General features: G+C 55.4%; 2 protein-coding genes and 1 pseudogene across 51 annotated transcripts in view; 1 reads left to right on the top strand and 2 right to left on the bottom strand.

Moving 5' to 3' along the window:
- Positions 1-19,439, top strand: part of EXD3 (exonuclease 3'-5' domain containing 3) — a 117,782-nt gene that overhangs the window by 391 nt on the left and 97,952 nt on the right. The gene's annotated exons all lie outside the window — the stretch shown is intronic.
- Positions 890-6,932, bottom strand: LOC144334886 (uncharacterized). Its single transcript, XM_077966731.1, has 4 exons — positions 6,683-6,932; positions 5,717-6,291; positions 2,335-2,514; positions 890-1,024 (listed from the first exon to the last, which is right to left on the bottom strand). Exons 1-3 carry the CDS (start codon positions 6,930-6,932, stop codon positions 2,449-2,451), a joined length of 891 nt encoding a protein of 296 aa, XP_077822857.1. The 3' UTR covers positions 890-1,024; positions 2,335-2,448.
- LOC114672935 (small nucleolar RNA U13) lies at positions 1,828-1,922 on the bottom strand (annotated as a pseudogene).

Consider the following 19,439-nt stretch of genomic DNA (forward strand, 5'->3'; position numbering starts at 1 on the left):
TCCGTCGCCGAGGAGGCGGCGCTCCCGGTGGGACGCGCGCCCAGCCCTGCCCTCCCCGGGAGAAGGGACGGGCGCCTCCCTGCAGGGGCCCTGGCTTCCTGCCCACCGGCGCTGAGTCCTGTATTAGCTGTGAACCTAAACTAATGAAAAGGGTCAGAATGTGGTGCCCGGTGGGTTTATTCAGGCACAGAGGTCGAGGGCGGCCTGGGTCACCAGGTGCACCGGAGAACAAGACAGAGGCTCAGGTTTTTAAAGAAAAGAGAGCCCGTGGGAGAGCAGGTGGTTTGGAGCTCACTGGCTTGTAGAAACGGCATTGGTTCGCGATTGGCCACGGCTGGGTGTTACCAGTGGGAAGTTACTTGGCTCAAGGGGTAGTGAGGGACTGCGATTTCATTTGAAATGCTTTCTGGTACTTAACATCAGGCTTTCCGGGCCAGAAGTTTAAAAGGGCTTTGCATTCCTCAGATAAATGATTTTTTTCTTTCTCATTTGCCCCCCTTTTGATCAAAATATTTCTTCTTGAAAGCATTGATTATCAAAATCCGAGGGTCAGAGTGTCCCCTCTTGCTGGGAAGGCTCATTCCCACATAGTCCTGTCCCATTCCAAGCAGGGAAGGAGGAGACATTTCAGGGAGGATTGTTTTTTTTAAGAACATCACAAACTGAATTGGAATGGCATCACAGGGTGGCAAACATGAGGCCTCAGTGAAGTCATTAACTTATACAGCTGCTATCACCTGTTGAATCATCTCTAGTTTTTAGAAACACCATTAATTTTAGTTTTCTCAGAAGTAACACATAGGACTATAACCAATTTATATGCTAGATGAAAGAAACATACCTATTCCATTAGGGAGACAACTAAAAACATGAAGAAAGTAAAATCCATGTTCTTCTTTATTTATTATTTAGCGATGGGGTCTTGCTTTGTCGCCCACGCTGGAGTGCAGAGGCACAATCCCCACTCATAGCAGCCTTGAGCTCTTGGGCTTAAAGGGTCCTCTTGTCTCAGCCTCCCGAGTACCTGGGAATACAGGTGTTTGCCACCAGGACCGGCTAATTTTTAAATTTTTTTGGTGGAGACTAGGTCTTGCCACCTTGCCCAGGCTAGTCTCGAACTCCTGAGCCCAAGCGATCCTCTCATCTGGGCCTCCCAAAGTGCTGGGATTATAGGTGTGAACACTGTACCCAGCCAGGTTCTTTTTTTTTTTTTTTTTTTTGAGACGGAGTCTCGCTCTGTTGCCCAGGCTGGAGTGCAGTGGCGGGATCTCGGCTCACTGCAAGCTCCGCCTCCCGGGTCCACGCCATTCTCCTGCCTCAGCCTCCCGAGTAGCTGGGACTACAGGCGCCCGCCACCTCGCCCGGCTAATTTTTTGTATTTTTAGTAGAGACGGGGTTTCACTGTGGTCTCGATCTCCTGACCTTGTGATCCGCCCGCCTCGGCCTTCCAAAGTGCTGGGATTACAGGCGTGAGCCACCGCGCCCGGCCTAGGTTCTTCTTTAGAGACTTGTAGCCAGAAGATTGTTCAGGATTTAGTCCAGATTATAGGAAAATAAAAAATACAATGGTCAGGGATAGAATCCAGTAATAGGTATGCTATAGTTTTTCTCTGAAACATAATTTTTCTCTACTTCCCCATTTCTACCAAAGATAAATCTTGGTAAGACCAATTTACTTGTAAAATAAATTTTACAATTTACTTGTAAAATATTTGGCCTGATTATTTGCCTAAAGTACAACAACAGTGGTGACTGGCCATACAGGCTCCTTTTTAAATTGGCTGGAACTTTGCCATAAGGAATTTCAGATTAGACTTTTTTTCCCCATGTCAGACAGGTAATGTGCTGACATCATAACAGGGTTTGAGGGAGACATACCCTACACATGAGGCAATCATCATGCTTATGAACTACAAAAGGGTCAGATTAGACCTTTAAAAGCCACTTGAGGGGTGGGCACGGTGGCTCACGCCTGTAATCCCAGCACTTTGGGAGGCCGAGGTGGGCAGATCACGAGGTCAGGAGATCGAGAGCATCCTGGCTAACACGGTGAAACCCCGTCTCTACTAAAAAAAAATACAAAATATTAGCCAGGCGTGGTGGCGGGCGCCTGTCCCAGCTACTCCAGAGGCTGAGGTGGAGAATGGCGAACCCGGGAGGCGGAGCTTGCAGTGAGCCAAGATCTCACCACTGCACTCCAGCCTGGCCCACAGAGCGAGACTCCGTCTCAAAAAAAATAAATAATACCTGTATGAATTAGGGGGTGAATGTCTTCCAGGTCCCAAACTATCTTGAAGTTCCTGGATCTGTCAGAAAGTGGCATTCTTTACTTACCTCCAGGCCAAGAACCTTGTAAGGGAACTATGTAAACAGGGCACCAGTCCAGTCATCCCAAGGGGCTTTTTATTGGCTCTGTAAAGTGCACCTCGATTCCTCAAAGCAGTCTGGTCATATCCGAAAATACGTCATCCCAGTCCAAGCCTTGGTAGAATAACCAGGGTCTCCAATTGTGTCCTGTTACAAGGAAAACAGATTCTTACTGAACTCATGCAAATAACTACATTGCCATAAAATAAGAATACTCATGAATCACTTCCAGATTTTTGAGAAATCATAGAAAAAGACAAATGTTTCAGTTTTGCTCACAAAAGTGTATGTCACCCAATTGCTATAGCTATAAATAGCTCACTCAAACAGAAAAAGGATTTTTGACTCTGGAAAACAAAATATAAAAAGAGTCAGCTAGGTTTCAACAACAACAAAAAGTCACAAAAAGCATTTCAGATCTCTCTCAGTTCCGTTCTATGTAATTTGCTTTTTTTTGAGACAGAGTCTCGCTCTGTCACCCAGGCTGGAGTGCAGCGGCGCGACCTCAGCTCACTGCAAGCGCCACCTCCTGGGTTCACGCCATTCTCCTCCTGTCTCTGCCTCCCAAGTAGCTGGGACTACAGGCGCCGCCATCACGCCAGACTAATTTTTTGTATTTTTAGTAGAGACGGGGTTTCACCGTGTTAGCCAGGCCAGGATGGTCTCGATCTCCTGACCTCATGATCCACCTGCTTTGGCCTCCCACAGTGCTTGGATTACAAGCGTGAGCCACCGCGCCCAGCGGCTTTCTTCTGTATGATGTTGGGTTAGCAATCCTCATGAAAGCATCGGCTTTTTAATAAGAGTCCTGGACATTTTTACGTGGTCCATTGGTATGATCTCCCAAGTTATCAGAAGTCTGTATACTTGTCAGTGTCCTTTCCATGAAGTTCCTTGAAGAAAATGCACATTTTAGACTGTAGCTTATTTTATTTATTTATTTATTTATTTTGAGACGGAGTCTTGCTCTGTTGCCCAGGCTGGAGTGCAGTGGCACAATCTCGGGGTTACTGCAACCTCTGCCTCCCAGGTTCGAGCAGTTCTCCTGCCTCAGCCTCCCAAGTAGCTGGAATTACAGGCATGTGCCACCATACCCAGCTAATTTTGTATTTTTAATAGAGAGGGAGTTTTACCACGCTGGCCTTGCTGGTTTCGAACTCCTGACCTCAAGTGATCCACCCACCTCAGCCTCCCTAAGTGTTGGGATTACAGGCGTGAGCCACCATGCCCAGCCTTAAACTGCATTTTGAGAAGAAAGTAAAACAGTAATTTTCTGTGGATAACAAAAGACTTAGAGTAGCCATGGGTGAAGATGCGATTGAGAGGGAATTTGGTTCCTTCTGTGGTTAAAACAATTGAACATATAATCACGACTGATAACATACCAAGACATGTCAGAATTTTTAGGAATCTCATACAATTTTGGAACATATGTTAATAATACATTTATACAAATATAACTCAAACAGCATTCCACATTTGATGATGCTTCCTGTATGATTTTAACATACCAGATAAGCCTCATACATACATCTCCCTTGGACTTCTCGAGGTTCCTGTTTGTTATGTCCAAGTTAGTTCAGGTCAAAAAACCCTTAATTTTAGGACTTGAAATTTGATTTTGGGCCGGGCGCGGTGGCTCAAGCCTGTAATCCCAGCACTTTGGGAGGCCGAGACGGGCGGATCACGAGGTCAGGAGATCGAGACCATCCTGGCTAACACAGTGAAACCCCTTCTCTACTAAAAATACAAAAAATTAGCCGGGCGAGGTGGTGGGCGCCTGTAGTCCCAGCTACTCAGGAGGCAGGAGAATGGCGTGAACCCGGGAGGCGGAGCTTGCAGTGAACTGAGATCCGGCCACTGCACTCCAGCCAGGGAGACAGAGCGAGACTCCGTCTCAAAAAAAAAAAAAAAAGAAATTTGATTTTGGGAAGTATGTCAAATATCAAAGGCTTAAAACAATTTCAAAATAGGATCACAGGTCACTGTAAACTAAGCCATTCATTTAATCAAATTGGTAATTCAGAGATTTCCCAAAGCAAAAACCTTTACTATGATAGAGAGGAGACTTAGTTTCCCAAGCAATCGACAGACCTAATAAAGACAGCATGAAGCAAACACAATGTCTCTCCCTTTCCCCTCTTTTTTTTTCCTGTTTACTCAAAAGATAAAAATATTTTACAATCTTATTAATACTACATGAAATGTTGTTCAAAAGAAAAACAAACTCTACTTTTCTTATCCATCCATCTCACATACAGAATTGATTCTCTTATATTTAGTAGTTTCAGTTACATATATTAATTACGGTGTTAACTTAGTGACCCTAATTTTCAGTCAGAAACTTAGGGAGTAATTTTTTTTTTTTTTTTTTTTTTGAGACGGAGTCTCGCTCTGTCGCCCAGGCTGGAGTGCAGTGGCCGGATCTCAGCTCACTGCAAGCTCCGCCTCCCGGGTTTACGCCATTCTCCTGCCTCAGCCTCCTGAGTAGCTGGGACTACAGGCGCCCGCCACCTCGCCCGGCTAATTTTTTGTATTTTTTAGTAGAGACGGGGTTTCACTGTGTTAGCCAGGATGGTCTCGATCTCCTGACCTCGTGATCCGCCCGTCTCGGCCTCCCAAAGTGCTGGGATTACAGGCTTGAGCCACCGCGCCCGGCCTTAGGGAGTAATTTTGAACTGTATTTGTAGATGAAAACCATTTCATAATGTTTTACAGAGGTACATTTCCTAAATTTTTTTATTAACAGATCTAACTATATTTAGCTTTCCTATACCATATAAAAATAAGATACTAAAGTATATAAGCTTAAACTTATGCTTAGTAATTAATGTTTCAATGTTGTACTTAGAAATGACTCAGACGTTTGTTTGTTTGTTTGTTTGTTTGTTTTTTGAGATGGAGTCTCACTCTTGTCGCCCAGGCTGGAGTGCAGTGGCACAGTCTCGGCTCACTGCAACCTTTGCTTCCCGGGTTCAAGCGATTCTCCTGCCTCAGCCTCCCAAGTTAGCTGAGATTACAGGTGGATGCCACCATGCCTGGCTAATTTTTGTATTTTTAGTAGAGATGGGGTTTCACCATGTTGGCCAGGCTGATCTCGAACTCCTGACCTCAGGTGATCCACCCGCCACGGCCTCCCAGAATAGTGGGATTACAGGTGTGAGCCACTGCGCCCGGCAACAAAAGGAGATTAACAGGAGAAGTGGCATCACCCAGGGCACAGACATCCTGCCAGCCCCGGGGGTCCTCGGCCTCCCAGTGACCCTGTGTCCCCGAGGTTCAGCCATCCCCTCCGTGGTCCCACCCCAGTCCTTGCATCTCACGCCCTCCTGCCCCGCCAGCCCCTCACCCACGGGCTCCTCAGATCTCCCGGCTCTGTCCTTTCCTCCCCGCCTGACTGCCCGGCCTCCGCTGCAGGCGCCCTGGGCAGGAGACGCCCGCGGCACGGCCTGCGCTTGAAGGAGGCGGGAAGGGCCCAGCCGCGGTGGTGGCCAGTGTGCCCGGGGCGCACACGTGGTGTCGCTGATGTCGCCTGCGCCGACCTCCTGTTCGTTTCATGGCGGAAGCTGCTCCGCCGCGTGGTGGCCGCGCGCCTCCTCCTCCGCTCGGCGGTTCTTTCTCCGTGACCGCCACGCGCGGCGCAGCTGGAGTCGTTTGTGCGCGAGCGTTCGTGCGGACGCGCGTTGCTGGTCCCCGTGGTCTCTGCCCGGGAGGGGAACTGCCAGGGCCCGTGGTCACTGTGTTCGACTTTCCGGGGAACGGGTGGGCTGTGGGGTGTGGCCGCGCCGCCTCCGGCCCCTCGCGCCGTTCGCTCCACGCAGATGCGGTCCGCAGGGGCCTCCATGCCGCGGAACCGGCGGTCGGGTTCGGCCTCACCCGGGGACCCGTCCGGCCCCTCTGCGGGCGCGCTCGCTTCCTGGCAGCCTGGGCGCCGCCGGGGTGTGCTGTGCTCACCGCCCCCAGGTTACCATGTTCACGGCAAACCGTGGGAACTGGCCACCCCCGTGCCTGCGCCCGCCTGAGTCCCCGGCCGTATCCTCTGTCCGAGTCAGACCCGTGTGTCTCCCACCGCCCTGCTGACTTCTTCCCCGGCGTCAGGTGGGCGCGCCTCCCCGGGGACGAAAGCCCTCACCGCGGGCCCGGCTTCGCCCGGGAGCTCGGGCCTCACAAGGGTCGCCCTCCCCTGCCCTCGCCGCCTCCGCCTAGGAGAGCCTAAGGTGGGGTCCCCTTGGTCAGACCCTCCTGTGGAGTTGGGCGTGTTCTGGCCGCGGCTGTCGGGAAACCGGGAGGTGTCGGGGCTTCCTGGCCTCCTGACTTGTGGACGGCGGCACCGTCATCAGCCCCGAGCCCAGCCCGGGGAGGGCCTGCTCCCTTCTGCTCCAGGTGGGAGCGGCTCCTGCCCGGGGCGCCTCCGTGAGCACCCTCGCGAGCTCGCGACAGCCCCAGGCTGGGCTGCGGGACCGACCCTGGGTGTTGGTCCTTGTGTCACGGGCGGTGTAGAACGAGGTCCTGGAACCTGGTGCCGCCTCGGTGTGACCTGGCTGTGTCGCGTCCCCATCCTCCATAGAGGGTGGCTGCCTGGTGTGGTGCAGGATGGTGCTCTGAGCCGTGTGGCGTTTCCCAGCACGTGTTAGGGTCCTGGGTGGAAAGGACTTTGGGGAAGCAGCAGCTGGGCCTCTGAGGGTACGGACGCCTGCCCGGGGATCAGCTGGGCTGGCCGGATGTTTCTGGTGGAGACCTGGGACGTGAGCCCATGGACTGCTGGCGGTCCCTCCTGGACTGTGCAGAAGCTGTGGTGGAATGTGAGCCCGACCTGGGGTGCCGGCCTGATGGGAAGGTGGCAGAGGCTGTGTGACTTGGAGATAGGTCATGAAGGCCCTGAGGCTGCCCCATTGTCTCTGTGGGTCCCTCGCTCTGGGGACCTTGGGCTGCCGAGGACTGAGTGCAGTGCAGTCCTGGTGGAGCAGCCACCTACCCAGCCACAGAATTCAGTGCCCTGGCCCTGGTGGAGTGGCCACCCAACCAGCCACAGAATTCAGTGCCCTGGCCCTGGTGGAGTGGCCACCCAGCCAGCCACAGAATTCAGTGCCCTGGCCCTGGTGGAGTGGCCACCCAGCCAGCCACAGAATTCAGTGCCCTGGCCCTGGTGGAGTGGCCACCCAGCCAGCCACAGAATTCAGTGCCCTGGCCCTGGTGGAGCAGCCACCTACCCAGCCACAGAATTCAGTGCCCTGGCCCTGGTGGAGCAGCCACCTACCCAGCCACAGAATTCAGTGCCCTGGCCCTGGTGGAGGGTCCACCCAGCCAGCCACAGAATTCAGTGCCCTCGCCCTGGTGGAGGGTCCACCCAGCCAGCCACAGAATTCAGTGCCCTGGCCCTGGTGGAGGGTCCACCCAGCCAGCCACAGAATTCAGTGCCCTCGCCCTGGTGGAGGGTCCACCCAGCCAGCCACAGAATTCAGTGCCCTGGCCCTGGTGGAGGGTCCACCCAGCCAGCCACAGAATTCAGTGCCCTTGCCCTGGTAGAGGGTCCACCCAGCCGGCCACCGCAGAATTCTTGGCCCTCAGGCACTGCCGAAGAGAGCGAAAGCCCTGGCTGTGGGGCCGACGTGTGGCTGGCAGTGGCCGGCGGCAGGCAGAGGCCGTGTCACCGTGGGTGAGGCCTGGAGGTGCTAAAGCTAAGATCCCATCCTGGTTTTAACCTTCAAAAATATCATTAATGGTTTTTTCTTCTTTCATGAATACAAACCAGGGTGTGTACATTGTGTAGTATTCAGACAATACAAAACAGAGCAAAGCACGGAGGCGCCATCGGCAGAGTAGCCAGACCCTCACAGGTGCGTCTCCCGGGTTCTGGGAAGGAGCCTTGCAGTGTGCAACGTGGTTGCCTTAGGGTAACGCAACTTTATACTGCTCTGTGAAGCCTTTCCCATGGCATTAAGTATTTTTATAAAACATGGTTTTAAAATGCTGTTTATCATTCATCAGATTCTACCTGTGTGATCAGAACTGGGGTCCTTGGGAAAGCCCATCCTTGATGGGGGCCTGTTGGCCCCACCCCGTCTGCAAGGGTGACCCCAACGTGTGCTGCTGGCACCTCCCAGAAAGGATTCCCCAGAGCCCACAGGGCCACCTGGCCCGTCCTCACAGCTGTCCCATGGTACACCTGTGTGTTGTGGGCAGTGAGCTGCGAGGGAGGTGGGGGGCAGAGAGAAGCTTGACTCAGGGCTAAAACCAACACGGTGAACAGGAAAGGTGTCCTTCAAAACCGCAGCCTGGGCAGGAGCACTGGCTCCTGCCTGTAATCCCAGCACTTTGGGAAGCCAAGGCGGGCGGATCACCTGAGGTCAGGAGTTTGAGACCAGCCTGGCGAACATGGAGAAACCCTGTCTCTACTGAAATTACAAAAATTTAGCCAGGTGTGGTGGTGCATGCCTGTAATCCCAGACACTCAGGAGGCTGAGGCAGGAGAATCGTTTGAACCCAGGAGGCGGAGGTTTCAGTGAGCTGAGATCGCACCACTGTACTCCAACTTGGGCGACAGAGCGAAACTCCATCTCAAAAACAAAAACAAAAACAAAAAAACTTGCGACCGTCCAGGCGCAATGGCTCACGCCTGTAATCCCAGCACTTTGGGAGGCCGAGGTGGGCGGATTGCTTGAGGTCAGGAGTTCAAGACCATCCTGGCCAACATGATGAAACCCCATTTCTACTAAAAATACAAAAATTAGCTGGGCGTGGTGGCACGGGCCTGTAATCTCAGCTACTTGAGAGGCTGAGGCAGGACGGACAATCGGTTGAACCCTGGAGGCGAAGCTTGCAGTGAGCCGAGATCACCCCCCTGCACTCCAGCTTGGGTGACAAAGTGAGACTCCATCTCAGCCTGGGTAACAGAGCGAGACTCCATCTCAAAAAAAAAACAAAACATAAAAAGAAACATACAAACAACCCCTGCTACCTACATGGACCCCCCGGGGGACAAACATGCCGGCACCCCCCGGGAGGGGTGATGTGGGGCCCCACACCTGTCACACCTGCTGGCCTCCTTCTCCATCTCCTGTACAATATCCCTGGAAAGTTACTTTTTTTTTTTTTTGAGACGGAGTCTCACTCTGTCGCCCAGGCTGGAGTGCAGTGGCGTGATCTCGGCTCACTGCAAGCTCTGCCTCCCGGGTTCAGGCCATTCTCCTGCCTCAGCCTCCCGAGTAGCTGGGACTACAGGCGCCCGCCACCGTGCCTGGCTAATTTTTTTTTTGTATTTATAGTAGAAACAGGGTTTCACCGTGTTAGCCAGGATGGTCTTGATCTCCTGACCTCGTGATCTGCCCCCTCGGCCTCCCAAAGTGCTGGGATTACAGGCGTGAGCCACCGTGCGTGGCCAGGAAGTTCCTTTTTGTGTTTAAAATTGGTCATCTTAATTGTTAAAGAAAGGAACAATCCTTAAGTTAAATTGGTAAGTTTAAAAAAATGAAAGACAGCAACAGGCGTTGGTGAGGCTGTGGAGAAATTAGAATCCTCGTGCATTATAGATGCAAGCATAAAATGGTACGTCCACTGTGGAAACAGTCTGGTAGTTCCTCAAAAAGCTAAACATAGAAACACCAGGAGACTCAGCAGTTCCAGTCCTAGGAATGTGTGTCCCCAGATCAGTGAGAACACTCCACACAGAAACACATACACAGCTGTTCACAGCAGCACTGTTTATAACAGCCAGACAAGGGGGTGCAGCCCGAATGTCTGCTGGACAAACAGCCCGTGATCCCTGCACACGGTGGGGCAGGACTCAGCCACGGAGAGGCAGTTCCAGCACACGCTGCTGCAGGGATGAGCTTTGAAGACACCGTGCCGAGTGAAATCAGCCAGAGAACAGAACCTGTATGGTCTCCTTTATAGGAACTGCCCAAAATAGAAAAATTCACAGAGACAGAAAATGGCCAGGGCCTGAGGAGGGGCGGAGGGAGTAACTGTTGATGGGCACGTGGTTCATTGTCTTTGGGGCAGTGAAAATGTTCTGGGCTGAGACACGTGGATTGCTTGAGGTCAGGAGTTCCAGACCAGCCTGGCCAAACGTAGCAAGACCCTGTCTCAACCAGAAATACTAAACTTAGCCGGGGGTGGTAGCGGGCGCCTGTAGTCCCAACTACTCAGGAGACTTAGGCACAAGAATCACTTGAGCCAGGAGGTGGAGGTTACGGTGAGCTGGGATTGCACCACTGCACTCCCCTGCAGGTGACAGAGCAAGACCCTGTCTCAAAAAAAAAAAAAACTAAGCCGGGCTCGGTGGCTCACGTCTGTAATCCCAGCACTTTGGGAGGCCGAGGCAGGTGGATCGCGAGGTCAGGAGATCGAGATCATCCTGGCTAACACAGTGAAACCCCGTCTCTACTAAAAATACAAAAAATTAGCCGGACACGGTGGCAGGTGCCTGTAGTCCCAGCTACTTGGGAGGCTGAGACAGGAGAATGACGGGAACCCAGGAGACGGAGCTTGTAGTGAGCCGAGATTGTGCCACTGCACTCCAGCCTGGGTGACAGAGCGAGACTCTGTCTCAAAAAAAAAAAAAAATCTGGAGTTGGATAGTAGTGATGGTGACTCATGTCTGTGAATATGTTAAAAACACTGAGTTGTAGCTTTAGGGTAAATTTTATGGTGTATGAATTATATCTCAAAGTTGTCAAACAGTCACTGAGGCTGGGTGTAGTGGCTCACACCTGTAATCCCAGCACTTAGGGAGGTCGAGGCAGGAGGATCACCAAGCTCAGGAGTTTGAGACTAGTCTGGGCAACATAGTGAGACCCCATCTCTACAAAAAATAACCCCCCAAAATTATCCGGGTGCAGTGTGTACTGCGGTGGTCCCAGCTACTCAGAAGGCTGAGGTGGGAGGATCGTTTGAGCCTGGGAGGTTGAGGCTGCCATGAGCCGTGATCGCTCCACTGCACTCCAGCCTGGGCAACAGTGAGACCCTGTCTCAAAAAAATTAAATAAAAATGGTCACTGAGATGGTAAACACATGGAATTCCCTTTGAAGCTGGTGGACACAGTGTGTGAGTCAAGGCTGCTGTTCACTGAGGAGGCCTGAGCCTCCCTCCCGAGGGGCCCCGGCTGTGCATCGTCATCTTGCCAGCGTCAGCTCATCCTGCTGTGCCCTCGTGCTTCTGGGGGCTGCTCCCGGGGGGCTCCGGGGTATCCACCCTGTCCCATGTGGAAGGTTTTCTGGTTTCCCCTGCCATTGGGGAGCGGTGGCCACAGGCCTGTTTGCTTCTCCTAGAAGGGCCCCAGTGGGCACCTGGAGCTTTATGACGAGGAGGCTTTTACGTTTTATTGCAAGCACGTTTAAAAAATGAGAAACAGGCCGGGCGTGGTGGCTCAAGCCTGTAATCCCAGCACTTTGGGAGGCCGAGACGGGCGGATCACGAGGTCAGGAGATCGAGACCATCCTGGCTAACCCGGTGAAACCCCATCTCTACTAAAAAATACAAAAAACTAGCCGGGCGAGGTGGCGGGCGCCTGTAGTCCCAGTTACTCAGGAGGCTGAGGCAGGAGAATGGCGTAAACCCAGGAGGCGGAGCTTGCAGTGAGCTGGGATCCGGCCACTGCACTCCAGCCTGGGCAACAGAGCCAGACTCCGTCTCAAAAAAAAAAAAGAGAAACAAGTGAATTTATTTTTATAATATATTTTATTTAACTCCAGTATACCCAAAATATTGCCATTTCCACATGCAGTCGATATAAAAAGCTGTCACAGACATATTGACACTGTCTTTAATCACGTGTTTTGCACTTTCAGCTGTGGCTGCCGTGTCAGACAATATGAGGTGGGGAGGGGACAGGCCTCGAAGGCCTCCCTTGGGGGATGACAGCTTCTGGGGGCTCTGAAGCTGGTGTTGCCCGCCCACTCGCTCCGGGTCTCAGGCCGGCCTCCCGCCCCCTGTCCTTGCCGCATCCTCAGGGCGGCAGCTGCCCTTCAAGGACGGGTGAGGGTGGTCAGCGCTCTCAGAAGGGGGCAGTAAGGCCGGCTCTGTGGGGGTGGGGGAGCCTGGGAGCCCCCCGTCGGGTTGCCAGGGAGACCTGGGGGCACACAGCCCACTCTCTGTCCGCCTCCCACCCTCCTGGCCACGCCCGCTGGCGGCACGAGGCCCACCTGGAGGGCCCGCCGGTCCTCAGGGGAACACCACAGAAAAACCGCAGAGGAAGCGTGACCTGGCGCCCGGACAAGAATGCAGGGTGGCCCGGCTTCCAGTCCGTCTTGGGTGACTCACTGCGGCGTGCAGAAAACACCATTGTGCGCCTGGGCCACAGGAAGCCCTCCGCCTCCCCCCCCACTCCCCCCTCCGCCTCCCCCCCACTCCCCCCCCCGCCTCCCCCCCACTCCCCCCCCCCGCCTCCCCCCCACTCCCCCCCCCGCCTCCCCCCCACTCCCCCCCCCGCCCCCGCCTGCCGCTCCTTTTCCAGGTCCTGGGGTGGGTGGCGCTGTGGTACCGACGGAGAGACTGACGGCTGCCATCGGCCCACCATGGCCACTTCTCACCCTCCGCCAGTAACCTGGCTTCTTGTGGGGTCCTTCGAGGTCTGTCTGTTCGGGGGTCATTTGAGGGAGCTTTGGCTCCTACTTGAGGGCAAAGCTTCAAGGGAGGGGCCCCTGCACGTCCTGTTGGTCCCGCTGGTCCCACCTTCCTGCAGAGGCTCCCTGGGAGGCCGCGGCATCCAGGCCGGGCCTCCCAGGAAACCGAGGAGTGGGGCTGCCACCCACCCCGCCTCAGAGCCCATCTCCAGAGCAAGCCCCGTGCCCAGGGCTCAGGGGCAGCTGTGCCTTAGCTGGTTTCCTTCTCTGGGAAGGGGGCGTCCTGGGCTCAGCTGGGTTTGGGGTGAATACAAGCCTTCCTGAGTGTGCGTGCCACTCCCACGCCTGCATCATCTACTCCGTCTCACAGCGAGGCCTGAGACTCCCCCGGGGGCCATGTGTCAGGCCAGGGCTTGGGATTCCCCACCCGAGGGGCCGGCCTCAGGGCTTCAGCTGGAATCTGCTACAGGTTCTGTGGTGGTCCAGGGGCCCTGGAGGTGCCAGCCTATGCCCACTGGCCACCTGCTCAACGCACAGGGCAGCCACAGCCAATGACCGAACCTGCACCGAGGCTGGGGGCTGGGGCTCCGGGCACAGTCATCTGCAGACTCCTGTACCCCACTCAAGCCCTGGGGGTCTGCCAGGCTCTGTGGGAAAGGACACAGCCCTCGCCCTGCCCCCGCCCTCAGCAGCGTCGCCTCCACAGTGAGTCAGGCATGTCCCCCGTGGGTCACCTCCTCCATGCCAGGCCGCCCCCAGGGGGGTCTCCCTTGTGCAGTTCTGCCCCGTGTGGGTGGGGGCCCAGCTGCACCGCCTCCCTGGGTGTGGGTCGTGGGGCCGGGGAACAAGAGCCTCTGGGGTTCTCGGAGCCCAGCGTTCTGTGGTCACAGGACTCATGGCAACAATTTGGCTTGAGTTAGCACCTTTCAGAAGAAATGAAGACACTTAAGAGAGTTGGTTGTTAATTTTTTTTTTTTTTTTTTTTTGGAGACAGAGTTTCACTTTGTCGCCCAGGCTGGAATGCAATGGTGCAATCTCAGCTCACTGCAACCTCCGCCTCGCAGGTTCAAGTGATTCTCTTGCCTTACCCTGCCAAGTAGCTGGGATTACAGGCACCCACCACCATGCTTGGCTAATTTTTGTATTTTTAGTAGAGACGGAGTTTCACTATGTTGGCCAGGCTGGTTTCAAACTCCTGGCCTCAAATGATCTGCCCGCCTCAGGCTCCCACAGTGCTAGGATAAGAGTCGTGGTCTCAGCTCACTGCAACCTCCGCCGCCCGGCGTTCACGCCATTCTGCCTTAACCTCCCGAGGAGCTGGGATTACAGGCGCTGGCTACCACGCCCGGCTAATTTTTTGTATTTTTAGTAGAGACGGGATTTCACCATGTTGGCAAGGCTGGTCTCGAACTCCTGTCCTTGTGATCCGCTTACCTTGGCCTCCCAAAGTGCTGGGATTATAGGCGTGATCCACTGTGCCAGGCCATCAGTTGTTAATTTTAAGTGGAAGCTGCAAAACTGGTGAGTGGCATTGCCCCATCAGGGACCCGGGGAGCCCCGTTTGTCCTGGCGTGGGCTTGGGACCCGGCACCGTGTTCCGAGAAAGATGCTGAGGGATCCAGACAGGCGTTTTCACCCTAAAACGAGACCAGTTACAGAAAGTGTGCGGTGGGGGAATGTGAACTGAATCCTTGCCAGCTGCTTCCGTTCTCAGTCACATCAGCCTGTATCTCCACTTGGTCATTTTTAGGTCCAGGGTTTTGTAGACACAGCTCTCTCCCTACCCATCACACGCCCTTCCTACAAGCCCTGCGCCCTCCCTACCCGCCCTCCCTACACACCGCACACCACCATGCCTGGATACATACCTATTTCTTTCGTAGAAACAGGGTCTCACTATGTTGCCCAGGCTGGACTCAAGCGATCCACCTGCCAAGGCCTCCCAAAGTGGTGGGATCAGAGATGTGAGCCACCACGCCGGGCCAGTTTTCTGTTACTTAAAACAGAATATCTAAAACTGGGTATTTTTTTTTTTTTTGAGACGGAGTCTTGCTCTGTCGCCCAGGCTCGATCTCGGCTCACTGCAAGCTGTGCCTCCCGGGTTCCCGCCATTCTCCTGCCTCAGCCTCCCGAGTAGCTGGGACTACAGGCACCCGCCACCTCGCCCAGCTAATTTTTTGTATTTTTAGTAGAGACAGAGTTTCACCGTGTTAGCCAGGATGGTCTCGATCTCCTGACCTCATGATCCGCCCATCTTGGCCTCCCAAAGTGCTGGGATTACAGGCATGAGCCACAGTGCCCGGCCAAACTGGGTAATTTATAAAGAAAAGGAATTTATTTCTTACAGCTCTGGAGGCTAAGTCTAAGGGCGAGGGGAGCATCCGAGGAGGCGTTCATGCTGGCGGGACTCTGAATGAGGAGATATTCATGCTGGTGGGACTCCAAAAGGTCCTGAGGCAGCTCGGGGCAGCCATGGTGAGGGCTCGGCATGCGGGCTCAGGCCTCAGGCCTCTCTTCCTCTTCTTATAGAGCCACCAGTTCCAGTCCCGTGATAACCCAGGAATCCACGGGCAGGATCCTCACCCCCCAGGCACGTCCCAAGGCCCCACCTGGAAATGCGGTAGCATGGTGATGGAGTCCAGCGTGTTTCAGAGGGACAGACTTTAAATTATAGCAGCTGCCCTCCCACAGAAGGGACAGGGCCAGCTGCCCCCTTCCCGGGCTGATCAGCAAAGGGAGTGCCATCGGGGCCTTGTACAGGTTCATCCTGAGCTCAGGGACAACAACAGCCTGCAGACTCCTGTGGAGAGGGGCTGACCCAGCCTGATGGTGAGAGACAAGCCACGCGGGGTGCTGTGCCTGTTCCTGCTGGCCTGGCTTCCCCGTACACGGTGGGCCTGTCCATTCCAACTGGCTGGAGGCTCTGCCTTTTTAAAGAGGACCTGGGAACTCATAAGCCACTCAAGGAACTGCAGATAAAAGGCCCCCAGTCTCAGATTTGGGGTTACCATTGGTCTGAGGGGCCAGTTCAGCTGTGCTGGATGTCCCTGGAAGGCCTTGCTGAGCAGCTGGGGGGAGGTGTGAGGGCAGCAGGGGCTGCTGTCTTCCCCCAAAGCCCTTTTTTTTTTTTTTTTTTGAGACGGAGTCTTGCTCTGTCGCCCAGCCTGGAGTGCAGTGGTGCGATCTCCGCTCACTGCAAGCTCTGCCTCCCGGATTCACACCATTCTCCTGCTTCAGCCTCCCCAGTAGCTGGGACCACAGGCACTCGCCAACACTCCTGGCAAATTTTTTTTGTATTTTTAGTAGAGACGGGGTTTCTCCATGTTATCCAGGATGGTCTCAATCTCCTGACCTCGTGATCCGCTCGCCTCAGCCTCCCAAAGTGCTGGGATTACAAGCATGAGCCACCTCGCCCGCCTCCCCCCACCCCTTTTAAAAGTCCCTTGGGAGCTTTGGAGCACGTGCAGGGCCAGGCGAGTGTTGGAGGAGGCACATCCAGGCCCTGAGAGGAAGAGACACTGTTGAGTTTTAGTAAAACACCCACCAGCTCAGTCAAACACGAGGAGGAGGGGCTGGGCTTCAGAGCTTTCTGGAGACACTGTAAGGAGGTTGGGCCAGGGAGACCTTTGGAGGTGTGAGGCTGGAAAACCCCTGGAGGCCTGAGGCTGCGCGCTTGGGCGCTGCGGGGTCTGGGGTGTCCATACTGCCCAAGGGGAAAGCCCCTCCGGCCATGCCCTACACCCTTTGCTGTGCCCCTCCCGCCTCCCGCCCCTTGCGTGTGTCCTTGGGTCCGGCCAACGCATCCAGGATCTCGAATTCCTGTGGACCTGTGGGCTCCAGTGACGGAAGCACTGGGCGCTTCTCCCACTCCAGCTGTGCCGTCCTCAGAGCCAGGCCAGGAGCCGCTGCGTTGGGGTTTATGCTTGGATGGTGGACGGACGTGGGTGTGTCTGGGGAGCCGCACTCCGGGGTCTGGAGCTGCGTCTCCATCCTCGCCTGTGGGGGACCCTCTAAGGGCCTGCGGGCCGCCAGTCACCCTCCCTTAGCCAAGGGATGCCGGGAGATGGGGTGGGGACGCTGGGTTCTGCGTTGTGGGGCTGGCAGGACAGAGCCCGAGAGCGTCCAGACCTGCCGTTTGCACGGCACAGGGGCCCCCAGGAAAGGGCCTGCGGTGAGCCGGGGGCAGATGGCCCCTCGGGGGCCTGGACCGGTGTGCGGGCTTCTCGGGGGAGCAGCCACCTCTGCGGTGTTCAGCGCAGACCGACAGAGGTGGAGGGGCCTCCCCATGCTCGCCGCGGCCGCCGGGCTGGGCTCTGCCTGCAGCGCTGGCCTGGGTGGGAACGGAGACCCAGCCTGGGCGTGCAGGTGGGGGAGGCACTTGGACTGCAGGCGCCTGGGACAGACGCGGCTGAGAGGGAGGAGGCGCTGCCGGGTTCCACCAGCAGAGGGGCCCAGAGACCGGCCCGGACGCGCGGCCGGCGGCGTGGGGTGGCCGGGACTGGCTCCTCCGCAGGCTGCCGCCCCCGCCCGGCCACCCGCCTGCTCCGGTGCGTCTGTGAACGGCCGGGTCTGCTGCCCAGCGTTCTGGCCTCCACGACTCCGGGTGCCGCAGATGCGGGGCCTTCCCGGGCACAGGACCCCGGGACGCTGGGAGGCAGTGTTGGCCCCGCACTTCTCTCGGAGCCTGACGGCCTGGCTGGGGCTGCCCCGTCAGGTCCCCGCAGCCCGCAAGGCAGTCCCCAGCCCGCAGAGGGGCCGGGCTGTACTCCTGCCAGGGAGGGGTGGGGGCTGAGGAGCGGCCTGGGGTGGGGGTCGGGGTACAGACGCCCCAGAGGAGGGTTGGGGAGAGGGTCTAACGCCCACTGAGCCTATGGCTGGGGGAGTACTGAGAACCCAGGGAAATTTCCGGGAGCCGCTGGGAGTGCCCGTGGGAGTGGAGGTGGTGGTGGGGGACCTGCTGCCTTTATTCATTTGCTCATCAAACACCATCAGCGCCGCTGATGCCGCCGCTGTCTGGGGGTCGAGGGGTGCGTTGGTGCCGGAAGCCAAGTCCACACTCCGGACGGCCATGGGGCACGCAAGGGGCAGGAGTGTTGTCCAGGAGCAGCCGTGGCCTCTGCTGTTTGGGACAAGACAAACAGAGGTGGAGTGGCCTCCCGGCAGGGCCTCCCTGTGCGATGGGGGTTTCACGAGGCTCACCCCGCCCTCGCTGCACTCAGCACCGGCCCTCCGCTCCAGATAACTTGCTGCCAGCCACCCTGCTTCTGTGCAGGGCCTCACTTTTCCTTCTTTTCTTTTCCTTTTTCTTTTCTTTTCCTTTTTTCTTTTCTTTTTTTTCCTTTCCTTTCCTTTTGTTCTTTCTTTCTTTTCTTCTTTTTTTTTTTTTGGAAACAGGGTCTTGCTCTGTCACCCAGGCTAGAATGCAGTGGCCCAATCTTGGGTCACTCCCGAGTAGCTGGGATTACAGGTGCATGTCAACACACCCAACTGATTTTTTTTTTTTTTTTTTTGAGACGGAGTCTTGCTCTGTCACCCAGGCTGGAGTGCAGTGGCACAATCTCGGCTCACTGAAAGCTCCGCCTCCCAGGTTCACACCATTCTCCTGCCTCAGCCTCCCGAGTAGCTAGGACTACAAGCGCCCGCCACCACGCCTGGCTAATTTTTTTGTATTTTTAATAGAGACGGGGTTTCACTGTGTTAGCCAGGATGGTCTCGATCTCCTGACCTCGTGATCTGCCCGCCTCGGCCTCCCAAAGTGCTGGGATTACAGGCGTGAGCCACCATGCCCAGCCTGATTTTTTTTTTCGTAGAGATGGGGTCTCACTATGTTGCCCAGACTGGCCTCAAACTCCTGAGCTCAAGTGCTCCTTCTGCCTCAGCCTCCCACAAAGCTGGGATTACAGACGTGAGCCACTGCGCCCGGCCAGTTTCATGTTTTATTCACTCTTCAGAGCACAGAGGCCTCTGCCTGGCACTGGAGCATGGGCAAGGTGTCTGTGGGCAGCGGGTCCCACCAAGGGCTCCAGGACAGCAGATGGTGGGCAGGGCGGGGAGACTGTGTGCCTGGTACCCACCCATGTGCCGACTGGCGGGAGAAGCCAGGCTCATGCTGAGTCAGGCTAAATCTAACATTTATCAGGAACTTGATCTACTTCAATGTGATGTAAGAAAAACAGGCTGGATGCGGTGGCTCACGCCTGTAATCCCAGCACTTTGGGAGGCCAAGGTGGGCGGATAACAAGGTCAGGAGATCGAGACCATCCTGGCTGACACGGCGAAGCCCCATCTCTACTAAAAATACAAACAAATTAGCTGGGCATGGTGGTGGGGCCTGTAGTCGCAGCTACTTGGGAGGCTGAGGCAGGGGAATGGCGGGAACCCGGGAGGCAGAGCTTGCAGTAAGCCGAGATCACACCACTGCACTCCAGCCTGGGGGACAGAGTGAGACTCCATCTCAAAAAAAAAGAAAAAGAAAAACAAATGTGCTTTAAGCAAAAGATCCAGGGAGG

This window comes from Macaca mulatta, chromosome 15, assembly GCF_049350105.2.
Source record: "Macaca mulatta isolate MMU2019108-1 chromosome 15, T2T-MMU8v2.0, whole genome shotgun sequence".
Classification (NCBI taxonomy): Eukaryota; Metazoa; Chordata; class Mammalia; order Primates; family Cercopithecidae; genus Macaca; species Macaca mulatta.